This window comes from Rhinolophus hipposideros (assembly GCF_964194185.1).
Source record: "Rhinolophus hipposideros genome assembly, chromosome: 12".
In the NCBI taxonomy this organism is placed as follows: domain Eukaryota; kingdom Metazoa; phylum Chordata; class Mammalia; order Chiroptera; family Rhinolophidae; genus Rhinolophus; species Rhinolophus hipposideros.
In genome coordinates, this window is record NC_138058.1 from 31,077,755 (window position 1) to 31,092,804 (window position 15,050).

The window sequence follows — 15,050 nt, forward strand, 5'->3', positions numbered from 1 at the left end:
CCATCATGTTTCTCCATCACTCCATCCCTTTTCCTGACCCCTTTACATTTTGTGACTCTATACTTCAGGACTTTTATATTCACTAGTGCTTAAATCACACACCCATACACCCAGTTGTACTTCATCTTTCCATCCCTCACCTCACCTGTGGCACACACTGGAAAATTCTGGACTCCTATACTTCGTGATACTTAACCCATTCCCCCTGCCCTGTCCCACAACACACATGCACACACACATACTCACACCCTTGAGAGATGCACACACCCTTGTTTTGGCCTCCAAGCTTCCATAATGCAGCATGTAAGCCCATTGGAGAGTATGAACCCACATGGGAACTCTGCAAATGGGCAAATGGGGTGGTTTGTTGAAGGACTCCCCCTCTAAATGGTGGAATTGTGAGGGAAGAGTGGAGATCATTTTTGGAATAGAGTGGATGGATGGCATCAAGGGTTCTCAGTATTCCAGCTAGGATATGAAGTACATTTTCTGATAGAAACCATGTTGTCAATAGTTTTCCCAAAGCCGTGCAGTTCTTGAGTTCGGCACATTAGTTTTTATTGTTGTTACGTGAATTATATGTTGAGGCCTGTAAACTTAACTGCCATTGTTTCTATGAGAAAGTCTGTGTTCCAGACATCCATTCACAAGTCATTATTTGGATAATTTTTTGAAAGTTGGGAACAATCACATTTTCCTGAGCAATTACACGTAAATTTAAATTTCTGAGGTCAGTCTTATTTTCGATAGATTAGAGGAGTTTACTCCTGAAACAAATCCTGTGAGAAACTACCTTATGAAGATTTAACCACAACATCTAAAAGGGTGATCATTCCGGTCATTGGCCCATGTGCAGGTCCGTGAGTGCACTCACACACATTTCATGGGAGTCCCAGTGGGCAAAGCTCTTTGAAAGGCAGTGTGGCAGGATGTTGATTTTAAATGTACATACCATTTACCCTATCCTACAGAAATAGACTCAACATGCAAAGATTTATGGACAGCAGTAGTTCTCAAACATCTATGGTCTCCCTTTACACTCTAAAAATTTATTAAGGACCCCAAAAAGCTTTTGTCTTTGTGGGTTAGAGCTACTAATAGAATATACTAATACCATATTCTAAATTAAAACTGAAGTTAAAAAACATTGTAAATAATAGTGTTAGCATAAATGACATTTTTAATGACAAATAATTATATAATTTTTCCAGAATAAAAATAATTAGTGAGAACAGTAGCATTGTTTTACATTTTTGCAAATCTCTTTAATGTCTGACTTAATAGAAAATAGCTAGATTCTAATAGCTATTCCCACTTTCAGTCTATTGCAATATGTTGCTTTGGTTGAAGTATATAAAGAAAATCCAGCCTTACACAGATAACGTAGTTGGAAAAGGGAAAAGTATTTTAATAGCCTTTTCAGATAATTGTAGGTATACTTCTTTGATACTACACCAAAACTCGGCGTGTAGTAGTTTCATAAATTTGGAATCTGAAGCCATATCAGTTAACTTTTCATATTCTGTTACATTAAAATCTGTGGATTTATCTTTCCCTTTGAACCTTGTACTCATTCCTGATTTTGTAACAGTATGCATTGGTCATGTGGAAAATAACGGTTTACTGAGTAAAGCAGATCTTCCAAATGTTGATATGCTTAACCCTCCAGTATGTTAAAAAAAAAAAAAAAAAAAAATCACTACTAATCTCATTAGAGAAGTCTTTCAGTATTGGGAAACTGTCCACAAATTCTAACATTCACTTGAAAGTTCAAATTTTATAATTGGCGACAGATTCCTCCAGGTGTTTTCCTTGAAGTCACAGGCTCACTGTGTTCATATGCAAGAAAATGTCTGCCAGATCCTCAAGGCTGAATGACCATAGTTCATCTGTCAGTGGTACTTTCAAGTCAACCTGGTGATCCATGAAAAAAGCAGGTAGTTCAACTCACAACGTCAACAGTTGCACAAGTACTTTTCCTTGAGACGGTCATCATTCTTCCATATGCAGAAGTGAAAAAGCTATTAGAAATCCTCTTTCCTTTTCCATTTGTGCAAAGCCAGAGTTTCTTCATCTACTTCACCAAACATGACAGCAGAGTGAATGCAGAAGCAGAGATGAGAATCCAATCGTGTATACTTCCCATTTCATCACACAAAATAAAAGCTGTATATTCAAAGGTCAAGATTTAATAATTTTTAACTGCTTCATCAAGGACAGTCCTACGTAAAACTGGCATTTTTGACTTTGACCGTGTGACAGTGATGAGTTCGGGGCTTTTAGTACAGTTTGGAGCCACTGCACTGCCTGGGTTCATGCTACGGCACAGCAGTTTTATCCATCATTTTTTGCCATTCTAGGTCCCCTGAAAGGGCCTGGGGGGTACAGAGGGAGGGCTCCCAACAGCCCACAGGCCAAACTTTCAGTATAAAGATGTTTCCAACATTGTCTGTAAAGTGACCGATTAGAAATAACCTAAAAATTCCCATTAGTATGGAGAATGGCTGAATAATTTTAATACATCCGTGCAGAGGAATATTATGCAGCCATTACAGAGAATCCTTTTTACCTTCCTGTATTTCCAACATGTTTTTAGGGAAAATAAAAGGCAAGTTCAGAGTTATTTATAGGTATGGCTATAAATTCCACACACAAACTTGTATACTCACATAAAGAAGCCACCAAAAGGGAACTAGAACTGTGTCCACCATACTGGCCGTGGGTAACAAAATGAAGCGGTGTTGATGGTGATGAGTAAGAATGAAGCCTTCATGTATTCATCTAAATTACTTGAATCTCTTACAACTTATATTTCTTGTGTAGATTTTTTTAAAGCCTCCAACAAGTACATATGATCACTTTTGTTTCCCTCATGCATCTCATTTAAAAAGATATTTTTAAAAGCCTTTCTCATGTTTTAAGTTAAAGTCTAAACTTCATTAGAGGGTTTATACCTCTTATGTCCAAACTTCCCTAGAGAGTTTATAACTGTATAAAGCACCTGAACTTTTTCATTTTTGTCATTAAACTTAACATATGTAAAGATGTTATTTTGTTGACAGAGAGTGATGGGATCTGATCCCCTCCCCCTCACTTAATTTAAGAGGTTGAACTTTCCTAAGAATTTATTAAACTTCTGTAACAAAATGTACTGTTGGAATAATCTTCAATTTGGAAAATGTCAATCAAAGACTAATTTTTTCACCCTCAAAATGTGGAGAAACTGGAAGTCTTTGTTTTTACAAAAAATTTATTTTGAGACTTTGAATTGAGACTATTAAATTCTAAAATAGACAACATTTGTCAGTTAAAGCCATGGTTATTTGGATTTCCTCAATTTGGAATGGGGCTGGGCTGACATTTAATCATTGTACTATTCTTAGGGGGAAATGTCCATAATAAGCAATTTAATCATAAATAGAACTGTGTGTGGGGACTATTGTCTTCTTTCAATATAATGTAATAAAGTGAACTGCTTGGGACTACTGCTTGATATACTAATTTGACGATTGTTCTCATCTATTTATAAGTTAGGGAGCATTTAGTAGGCAGCACTTAATTTCTGTTGCATTAATTGTAGCCTTGAAACCTTTACTCATTTAAAAATATTCCCTAATTTGAAATTATACTAATTTATGCAGGCCTTTTTTTGTACTCTTTCCCTTCACTTAGTCTAATTAATAAGGTTTCCTTTTGTTAAATGTGAAGCTTGGCCAAAACAAGATCAAGTCTATTAACACTTAGCAATTATTTTGGTATACATAATGAAGCCATGGGAATAAATATTGTCGATATTTTTGAGTTTTTTTGTGAAGAACGGAATTTTACATTCACAGGATGGCAATGCTTCTTTTATGCTGTAATATCAAACTGACGTATCTTTATGAACAGTAGCACTGTGCTAGACACAGGAAGTTATTTTATAATACATTTTGATCTTTCACAGTCTGATGAGGGGGGAAAAATAGTATTAGAAGATAATACGAAACCTAGTACTAAATTGTGAAAGTGACAAGAAGAATTGGAGTACATAAAAGTAAAACTTGATGGTACAAATATGCTGAGAAATGAGTGTGACTGTTCAGTTTCTCATCACTCAGTGTTTTCAGAGCAAATTCATGGGAATGTGCTTATTGATAACATTGGTGTTATTTCCATTTTAGATGTAAAAAGACTGAGGGTCCGAAACAAATGACTCAAAGTTACAGCTTAGTCAAAGGCAGTTCTGAGACTAGATTGCTAGAAACTTGGAGATTGTTCTAATAATCCAGATAAAAGATTAATAGAGACCCATATCAGGATGGTAGCAACTGAAATGGGTTGATATAAAAGAGGTTGAAGGAAAAAGAACTGGACTTGGTGATTAATAATACAGGGAATAGAAAAAGCAGAAGAGACAAAGATAACCACAGAGATTTTGAGCCAGAGAGAATGAAGAGAGAGTGGGTGGGGAAGTTGGAAGAAGAAACTAGCAGCAAAAATTTCAGAGCACATTAAGTTAATTTTTCAACATGTTGAATTTGAGGTCATTGGAAAACACCCAGTAGGACAGAGGAGGGAAGATGGAAACCCACTAATACTAAGACCTTGACATGGAAGCAGTTAACCTGGAACAGAGCAAAGCCCCGAGACCTGGATCTCAGCTTGGTACCCCCCAGTCAAGGAATGAGGAAGACGAATGAGTGAGATAAAGAGTGTGGTTAAGGAGAACCGCAGTGCAGTGAGGCTCACCAAAGGCAAGAGGAGTGGGGTGAGGGGTTCAACAAAGAGTAAATGGTCCACAGAGGCAAGCACAGGCCTTCCAAGATGGAGAGACTCACAGATACATAAAAGCAGGGGTGGAGGGTTTTCATCAGTTACCACCAATGATGGTTCCTAGATTTTTGTAACCAGACACCATCATGACTGTTTCACAAGTAACCAGCCTGTGTATTTCAATCCTTCAGGTGGTATTGGAATGCTATGTAAGAAAGGACTTGGTCTACACCAAAGCCAACCCAACCTTTCATCATTGGAAGGTCGACAATAGGAAGTTTGGACTTACTTTTCAAAGTCCTGCTGATGCTCGAGCCTTTGACAGGGGAGTGAGGAAAGCAATCGAAGACCTTATAGAAGGTATTTGTCACTGCATTCTTAGTGGGACTTTGGGAATATTCTGAGTTCTTTTTAATTCCAGTTGTCTACCATCATATATGTATGGTTTATTTGCAGGAGGGTCGGGGGCCAGGTCAAAACGTTGCAACATCCAAATAGAACAATGATAAAGTGAAAGTGCCGGGGAAAAGGAAATGGGTTTCAGAGTAAGGAGTGGCCCCAATTGGTTTTTAGACTCTGCTCTAAAAGGACAAGTTCTGGACTTCCTGATGAATGACTTTTTGATGGATTTCACCTTTCCCTGACTATTACAATGGCTCTGTTCTGATCTGTCTTGGCTCAGAAGTAGAGAACGGATTCTAATGGGTCCCCAAGGCTCCAGGCCTCCGCCCGCCCTCCTGTAATCAGAGCCCAGGTGTACAGCTGCCGCTACAAAGGAAAAGGGTCTGTGACTTTTGGATCCCTGGTTCAGTTTAGGCCTTAATCTGTGGTGAGTGCATAGTAGACATTGTATTACATTTGATCCTGGCCTAGAAGGTTCTTAGGCAGTCAATTCTCATGGGCTTTTCTAGAATCCACAGAGGCAAACACACAAATTCCCCACTTGAACACATTCAGTTATCAAATCGGAGGGTTCAATGTGTTACGACCCTCTGAAGAAAGAAATATCAAGCAAGACGCCAAACTCAGAATTGGGGGTAATTAATAACAAAAGAATGAATGTTTAATTTGTTTAAGAAATAAAAGTATTCAGAAGTCGTTTTCTGCATTGTGGATTTGGGGGAAGAGAGAAAAAGCAAATCTTCAATGAGAAATTGCTTAACATCAGATGACAATTCTAGCTGGAACATGAATCCGTTATTACAACCATGTGATAGCCAAAATGATAATAAAAACCAGTGTTCGCATCATAGGTCTGACATAAGTGGCAAATGTTTAAAATGTTATTAAACATAGCTTTTAAATGTTTAGAGAGAAAATATCTCCTATATTACTGATAGAACTTTGTAGTGTGCCCATGTACTTAATCTGAAGCTACACACAAAATTTGATTCTTACGCCTAAGTTTTTTCTACATATCCTCTACTTACCTGCTTTCAATCAAACTTGCCTTAAACGTTGATTGACTAGAATAATTCAAATAGTAGAGAAAAATCCTGAAAGGTCAACAGGAATTGCACAGAGGGTATTATGGAACTTAATTTTTCCTACTGCGATTCCCTGTTGAAAATTTAAATATTTCTTTTCCCTTTCTGAGCAATTCTTTTAATTTTTATCTTATGTAATAGCAAAATACTTTCTAAATGCACATTTTAAAAGACCTAACCAAGAAAAGGAGAAGATAGAGAATAAATTTCCCTTTTGGTATATTTTACTTTGGGCTATTAACAGTGTCAATGAAGTTGATCCACACATTACTGGGTTCTTTTGGGTAAAAGTATGCTACTGGTTTGCATACCAGAATGAAGAAAGAGATGAACGAGATGAACAAGAAATTGAACCCTAAATGACCAATTAATTCCATGAAGGAATAAACTGGGTTTTCTAACAGGAGCCTAAATTTTGGCCTGCAAAAACAAAGAAAACTCCTGGATGCCCATGTATCAGCTTAAAAGGTGGCTCCCACAATCCGGTTTTAGAGTACAGTGTGTGAATTTCAGAACAGGAGGCAACCATACAAGCTATTTAGTCAAACACCCTTTTTGGATAGATCAAAAGACCAGAAAGCTAAGTCCAGTTACGCAATGCGATTGTGGAGAGTCCAACCTGGTGGTTCTCCGTCCAGTGCTTTTCCCACTACACATGGCAGTCCCCTCCTGGGGCATCATTGCCAGAGGCTGGTCTTGACGTGTGAGCTTCAGAGCAGTGGGCAGGCTGTCTGCCCTTCTCCGAGGTGCCTCTTTGTGCTTGTTCTCTAGTGGCCAGTGCAGAAGTTCGAGGGGTTAATTCGGAACAGCCATAAGCAAAGTTAATTTAGGGAGTATCCTGGCAGGTGTCAATTAAAGAAGAGTAAATTAAAAGCATTAATTCCCGGGTCACTCGTTTCTGCTGCTCATCCACATGTGAAAGAAATCGAATGTGGTTTTATTAAAATATACCTTTTATATAACTAGATTTGACTCACCCTCTTTGGAAACACTTTTTATTACATTTTTTGTTCTTTTAGGCTCAACCACATCGTCTTCCACCATCCATAATGAAGCTGAGCTTGGTGATGACGACGTTTTTACGGTGAGTGAGTTCCCTTTGTCCTTTGCTTTCCTTGTTAATTGGTGACTAATCTGAGCGCGGTCCTGTGTAAGGGCATGAGAGACCCTTTGCAGTTTGGCACATGCTCTTGCTGTTGGGATGCCATATGGGGGAGATCTCGGTCTTGTGACAGTTTTTCCTATGCTGGGTTTGCCTTTGTTGTACACATTGCAGTGGTACCACCCACCCCATGACACGACAGTGTCAGCTCTCCTGGACCTGCCCCAGGCTCTCTCACAGTCTTCCCTCAGATTTAGGGTGACCAACTATCTGGTTTGCCTGGGACTGCCCTAGTTTTAGCACTGAAAGTCTCTAGTCGGCAAAACACCAGGCAAACCCAGACCACTGGTCATCCCACTCAGAATATAAATACAGCCCCCTCCCTGGCAGCAAGAGGAAAAGCCAGGAGTAGCCTTGCTGATAGTAATGAAACATCTGATAAGAAAGGCTTGAAGGCTGAGTTGAGGTTAAGCCCAAGTGTGCTCAGGCAGGAAAGGGCTTGGCTATTTTGACACAGCTTCAGTTAATGGGATGTAACGAGAGACAAAATGATTTCTCAGCTTGCTTCATTTATGTCCTGGGCTTCTAGAAGTTAATTAACAAATAGCTTATTGCACGCCTGCTGTGTGTTTGGTGCAGCAAGGAGCTGTAGGGTAGCATTTTCAAACTTTTGGCCTTGATTTACAGTATGAAATACATTGACTTTGTAACATAGGACACAAATCCAGAGACACCTGAAACCAGATTGTACTTCATGCCCTGCATTCTGGTTTTTTTCTCTTCATTTCATTTTCTTCTACTTTTTATTATGAAGCTTCTCAAGCACACAGGAAAATTTAAAGAATAATCCAGTGAACACTTGTGTACACCTAGATTGAGCAGTTGTAACATTTTGCCCCACTTGCTTTTTCTGTGCATGTGTGTACTTACACACGCACGCAGGCATGTATTTTTTTTGCTGATCCAGTTGAAAGCCACCTTTAAACACTTTAGCATGCACCTCCTAAGAATAAGGCATTTTCCTACATAAGCACACCAGTGTTACTATACCTAAGAAAATTAGTAGGAATGTCCTTTCAGCTAATAATTCCTCAGTAGCTCCTTCATTTGTCCCAAAAGTATCTGTAATAAGCTAGTTTTTATTTCGTCTTTTATAATATTGGTTGCAACCCTTTAGGCTTGCTTCCCAATGGACTCATCATGCAGCTAGTGATTTGAAAAACATTGCTTTGGGAACACAGAGGTGTGCGATCCCTGCATGGCTCCGGCCCTCAAGTAGATAACGGGATGAGATTGACTGTGAAAGGCGTCGAGACTGGCACAGACTGTGTAAAGCCCTTTGGGTCAAAGTCCCTTACAGGGAGGGGTGTGGAGTTAGAGAAGACCACTAGGAGATGAGGCGGGGTTGGACCTCCGTGGCGTTCGGACAGGCTTCAGGAAGTGGCTTCGAGGCTGGGAACCACAGGGATGAAGGCGGAAGCAGGGATGTGCGTGGTGAGTGGCCTGAGCTTTGCGGCTCCCACCCTGACGTGAACAGAGCGTGCGTAGGGGTTTCAGGAAATGAACTCAGCCGTCCTGCCATGGAACGGCTGGCGTGATGTGGCTCTGAACAGGCTTCCTATAGTGCTCCTAGCAGATCCTCGCAGCAGTTGGCATGTTGCTTACATCTGTTCCTTTGTCATGTTCTGAGAGATAAACAACAGCAGGCGGGTTAAAAGGTGGCTTCCTGTGCTCCAGTGCAAAACTGTCATTCGCAGCTGCTTCCCAGCTACCTGCCAGAAATGATTTATAGAATCGGGAGAGGGCAAGAGGCAGAGGGGTGATGGAAGCCAGCATCCCTCCTGGTTTTGTCCTCTAATCCACAGGGGATCAACATGCTGCTCTAGGGTAACGCCAAATGCCTGGAAGGAAGTGTAGAAAGAGCTCTGCTGCTTCCAGACACTTGGTACTCAGTGGAGGAGAAGCTCCACTTAATTGCATTCTGTGTAGGCCCTGATGGATATGATCAGCTGCCTTCGTTCCATTTGTTTACAAACAAGAGCCTATTAATACTAGTACTTCCCTTCCCTAGGACAGGCCTGGTCATGAGGCCATTGACATGTAAGGATGGGAGGGTCATCGGGGGCTTACGCACCAAGTTTCCCATTTGTTCGGGAGCTCCCTGTCATGAGCGCTTCTGTCATTGTCACATGAGATGTCTGAAAGCTGGAGCCAAGGAAGTGAGCAGCTGCATTAACTCCTGTCTAGTCTACAGTTTGCTGCATTCTAAAACTTTCATTGGTAAGACAGATGTGTAGAACTTGGAACTCATTTATTATAGTCTTAAGTGATGAGAAGACCCCCTTACAACTTACGATGGACCAGAATTATGACAATTTTCTAACTTGTCATATGTCTAAGGGAAAGCCATTAGAGGTGTGACTTGAGGAACCAGGAGTGTATCTTCGAGAGTGTTTCTGCTGTGGAGCCAGGGGTTTCCCTCTGTTTCAGGGGATTCCTTGGGGGTAGGAGGAAAGCAGGACACTGGACAATGTGTTGATGCACATTCTGTATTGGGGAATGAAGTGAAGGAAAAGGCACCCCAACTCTGCGTGGAGGGGTTGTCTGCCTAGGGTGCTCACCAAGCATGGGCTGTTTCTGCTAACACTTCCCAGCCCTCTTGTTATCTCCCCAAGCAGCTTGTCCGCCTGACTTCTCAGGATGGTAAAACCATTCTGCAGTTCCTCAGAGTAAAATTAACGTCTTCCTTAGTGTGCACACACGTACACACCTGCCCTGCCAGATGCCAACACCCTTGCTTCCACAGCGTCCCTCTCCCTCCTCTCCATTTCACTGCCACCAGCCTGGTATGTGTCCGCATCTTTCCTGCCTGAACCACCATCCAAGACTCCTGATTAGCAACTGTTAGGACATCTTAGTTTTGGGCAGCTTTCCATTCATGACTCCTAATGTTTCTCTCTCAACCAACCAACTATTATTGTTCTCTAGTTTAAAATCCCCAAGCATTCTGTTGTTTATTTCTCTCTTGCCACTTGAAAGCCCGCCCCTTTTTGGCTTTTATATTTTATTTGCGGAATGAATGAATCTTCATCCATTAGAAGCAGGTTGTTCATCATTATAGTATCTGCCACCCTCTGAAGCTTTGCTCTATAAATGCTCAATACATGGGTGATCTGAACCCCAGATGCAGCAGGTCCTCGAATAATGTGACTTCATTATAACATGGGTGAGGTGCTGTGGGAACTTAATCTTGTGGCTATCAATGAGCCTGTGGTAAAATTGATTTCATGATACGTCGTTTTGCTAAAAGTTGCAGAACCTATCAACAGTGTTAAGTGAGGATTAATGTATAGTGTGTATAATCATAGGTTGTCATATTTTATTTGCTTAATTGTTATCTTGGGGCACCATTTAAAGGTGATTATTTTGAAGGATTCTCAGTAGCTTCATGTCGTATTTTCCTAGGTATGTTTTGTGCTCAGTCTACAACTAAAAGCTGAGCTGCTAGCATTGTCACCCATTATAAGCTTTTGGCTGCTTCTTGCCCTCCCATCAGCTTTCTCCCTTGCACAGGGAGTGACAGTCCCCTTTACTCCATGGGAGACCTCAGTTATAATGCTTGACCCAGATACCACAAATACCTATGTGGCATTAAATATGGATGTATGAGGGAATTCATGAGCCATTTGGTACAAATTTGTAGATGAGTAATGCAAAGACTATAACACAACAAGAAAAAGGTTAGCATTCTGTAAATTGCTAAGAGCACACTCTTGTTGGTGCCTCTGACGGATAGCTTTTCATTTCCTTCACTTCCACGCTGGGGAGACTTGCGAGGGACAGAATGGAAAGACCCTCAAGTCTGTTCCCCCTGCTGTACTTGTGTTTGTATGGAGGAGGCTCATGTAAACCTCTGTGGATAAGCTGAGCGGGTTTGCTCCCCAACTTAGAACTGACTTCCTCCCAGGTCCCTACAGGTGAGGACTCTGAGGCCAGAGGGTTTGGAGCCTGCAAGGTAGGGATTCTGGGGGAAGAGAGTGAGTAGAGAAAATGAACTGTTATAGAACTAGGAAGGATCTGGGTTTTGTGGTCATTTAATGAACAATTTTCCAGATTCCTGTGTTGTAGGGTTTGATTCATTCAAACCCGATGGTTTATTTAATGCTGCAGAATTCTAAAAATCATTTTCAAATGTTCTTAGCATCTTCATAGACAGACAAGGATGATTTTAATACGATCTTAGGAGAATGCAGCTGCAGTGTGTACATACTTCTAGAGCAGGCTAACCTAGAATCTGTGATCGAGTATTGTCAGTGCTTCAGCTGTCACTGCTGAGTGGCTGGATTCTGACTCTAAAGCTGGGGGATTAGGGACATATTTGCTTTAAAGAAAGATGCTTGAGGATATATAAAATAGCTCAATCTTCATCTTCCATAATAAGAAGTCCTTAAATAATATCTAAATCTGCAAATCAGGAAGTAGTATAAAAACATGGGATTCAAACATGGAGAGCAATACAAGAAAAGCCATAAGACTTGAAAGTATATTTATTCCTCTCGGGAGTGAGAAGCTGAGCTGGGGAGGGATGACACTGCTATGTGAGACATTAAGTGATACACATACAGGTATTGATTTTTAAAGAAAGAATGAGAGAGGTTTTCTAAGAAGCAGGGTGAGGGGTCAAGAGAGAAGGAGGAATCGAGAGAGACACCTTAATTACAGCAATCCGGATGTCCCCATCGGGGGTTTAAGGAGATTACAGGGGCACAACAGGGATTGGCCTCTATGACTCAGATGCTCTTCTTCCCACTGTTCCCTGCCTGGTGTTAGGAAGCAGCATGTCCACTGTGGAAACAACGGCATAGTAAAGGTAGGCGAAGCTTCAGGAGTTAGCTGGACATTCATTTGCCTCACTGGGTGGCGAGGGTAGCTCTACACAGGCCAACTGCTTAGAATAATAGGTCTCGGGATTGGAAGGATTTTGAGTTCTTATCAGATGAGTCAGATGGGCGACTTGCCTAAGATCATTAGTGGAGGAGCAGTGAACACTGTCTCCCAACCTTTCCAGTTCACTGCTGCTATTTTCCTGTTCCTCTGCTGAATAATTAAATTTACGCTATTTCAGCTGTCCTATTGTTTAAACAACCACCAAATACAGGAGTAATATTTTAGTGTTCTCTTGGACCCCAGTTAGAAAGGGGAGAGATGAAAGGATAACCGTGTGATTGATGCCCAGATGGCCCATTCATGTGATGATGTGGAGGCCACTCAGCAAATGTCACAGCCTACAGGTCCCCAAGACAGCAGCTGGAAGCTTGACCATAGGAAGCCTGCCCTACGCGCGTACGAGGTTTTGATTTTTCTCGCTTTCTAGGCGTGTACTACTACCTAGCTATTGTTTCTGGATTTGAGCAGCCCTTCTCAATCAGTGACTCCCAGGTAAATCCTAGCACTTTACGGAATCCATCCTTATTTAATGAGTTGGCTTCTCTCCTGTGCACCCAGAATGGTTCTATGTACTGTCCTTTGCGAAATTAAGAAGAGTTATTCACATCCTTTTGTTTGGGTCTAAATTCCCTCCTAGAACTCAACTGAAAAAGGCTAGCATTTGGATTGTGTTTTGGTGTTTCATTGTATTTTATTTCTTTAGGTAAGCAGTCCTCTTTCACGTAGGGAGGTGTCCTAGTCAGCTTCTAGCCAGGTTTTGCCCAGACTGGAAAACTTGGTTTTTCTTTGTGCCCTAAGCTTGAGCCCTTGACATCTATTTATGGCAAGCTGCATTTTACTACTTTCTGGCTATTCAGAGCTGCTGGCCCTAATGACTCTCGAACCCCTCCCTGCCACCCCAGGTGCTTTCTAACGCAGAGCTAGAACAAGTGGTTGAAACCAGAGTACTAAGAAGCAATTTTTGTCCTAGGTGGGCTTTTGAGTTTTGCAAATTGTACTTATTTTCATTCTCGATGAAATAGAAAAAAACAAATTCTTGAATATTGTAATTATTAAGATTTCTTTTATAGAAGCAGAAGGGCGCAGAATACCACAAAATTTTCCTTAAAGAGTTTGTCTACCTAATCCATCCCTAACAAACATTAAAACTAAAGGCAGATCTACCAGTTTTGTAATAAAATGGGGTTCAGTTACTGATTTTCTAAGGAAGAGTGTTTTTAAAAGCTGAGGTGGTGTGTGACCCCTGAGTTCGTGGAGTTCAGAGGTGAGGGAGAGGCCTGGATTCTAAACTTGGTGCTGCCATTAGTTAGCTGCGATCCTTGGTCCTTGCAACACAGACCCTTCAGGGTGAATGCATTTCCTCTGAGTCTCTATCTGCTGACCCACGGGAGGGGAAGGAAAGGAGCTGTGGTGTGGCAGTGACCCAGCACTGCGGCCTGTACTCGCACACTTACGGGGTTTGGTCCTCACAACCACCCTGCATTTCTGCAGATAAAATTGCCAGGACGCAGAGAGGTGAAGTGACCTGTGCTCAGTTCCACACTCTGCTCGCCCAGAATGTAAACCCCATGTCGATTTGCTGCCTTTCAGAGAACTTAAAGAAAAGGAAATTACTTATTCAATACTTTTTAGAAAATTGCATATATCAGATATGCCAGATTCCCTTCGTTGCAGACGAACTGCCTAAATGGTGGACTTTTCAACGGGGACATTGGCGTAAAACCTCAGCCATCTCTTTGGGGGAGGCGTGAGGGTCCCCATCCCTCCTTGAAAGCCCCCGTCTCCCTTTAGAAGATCAGTTGATCAGAAATCTTTCTGTTGTCTCTCCCTTTGAAATGAAGGCATGGGGTGAAAGGGGAGTGGGGTCAGGGTAAGTAAAGAGAAAATAGGTTGAAAATGTAAATTACTTCTGTAGAGTTGAATGAAACCAATCTACGGTGATCAAAAAGGGCAGAAATATTTGGGGGGGCAGCACTGCATGGGTGGCATGGAAGGTCTCAGAAGATGGATGGGAGCTGCTTTATCTCCTAAGTGACAGTTATCAAGCTCAGATTACATAGTAAGAGGAGGATCTTTTTATTTAACATGTAATACCTTACAGGGGCTAAATTAAAGCAATTACATGCTAAGGCGCAAATAAAAGCTTTGAAATGTTCTCAATGTCAGAAGCCCAAAGGCAATTTGCTAACCCTTCCACTTGTGTCTTTCTTCATTTACACACATATCATCTCATCTTTTTAAACTGTGGATAGTAGGATACTATCATTTCCATTTTACTAATTCATACAGAGGACATATTCAGGGTTACCTGAAACCTGGCCTTCCTGCACCCAACCCTCAGCCTTTCCAGTGAAGCTAAGCTGTGGGCTTATCAGAGTAATTTCCTTCCATATCAAAATTTTACCTAATCTCAAAATTTAGAAACAAAACTTTCTTTGAACATGTGGGAATTTTGTTTTTGTTGGTCCCCTCCCATGACAGAATGCCCACTTTATCTATCGTCTGGGTCCCAGAGAAGATAATGCCCTTTGGGACAAAGTTATCTCTTTCCCCCCAGCAGCTGCCTCTTAGACCCAAACTGCCTGCTAGATGAAGCCATAAAAAAGCATGTTCCTGGCTTATTTCCTGCTTTGCTTGCCTCTTTGAAACAAGACACCTGGAACCAATGTTGGCCCTTGGGACAGGTGAGCCAGTGCTACCTGTTCCCAAAGACCTGTTGGCAAAATGGGTGACAACTTCCTGTTTACCACAGGCCTGTT

General features: G+C 41.3%; 1 protein-coding gene across 3 annotated transcripts in view; it reads left to right on the forward strand.

Annotated features, from left to right (window-relative positions):
* The window catches only part of SPRED2 (sprouty related EVH1 domain containing 2), a 108,107-nt gene that overhangs the window by 80,899 nt on the left and 12,158 nt on the right, over nt 1–15,050 (forward strand). For all 3 annotated transcript variants that reach the window (XM_081068726.1, XM_081068725.1, XM_081068727.1), the window contains 2 exons: nt 4,947–5,115; nt 7,262–7,326. In XM_081068726.1, coding sequence (XP_080924852.1) covers nt 4,947–5,115; nt 7,262–7,326 — 234 coding nt within the window. The remainder of the gene's footprint in view (nt 1–4,946; nt 5,116–7,261; nt 7,327–15,050) is intronic.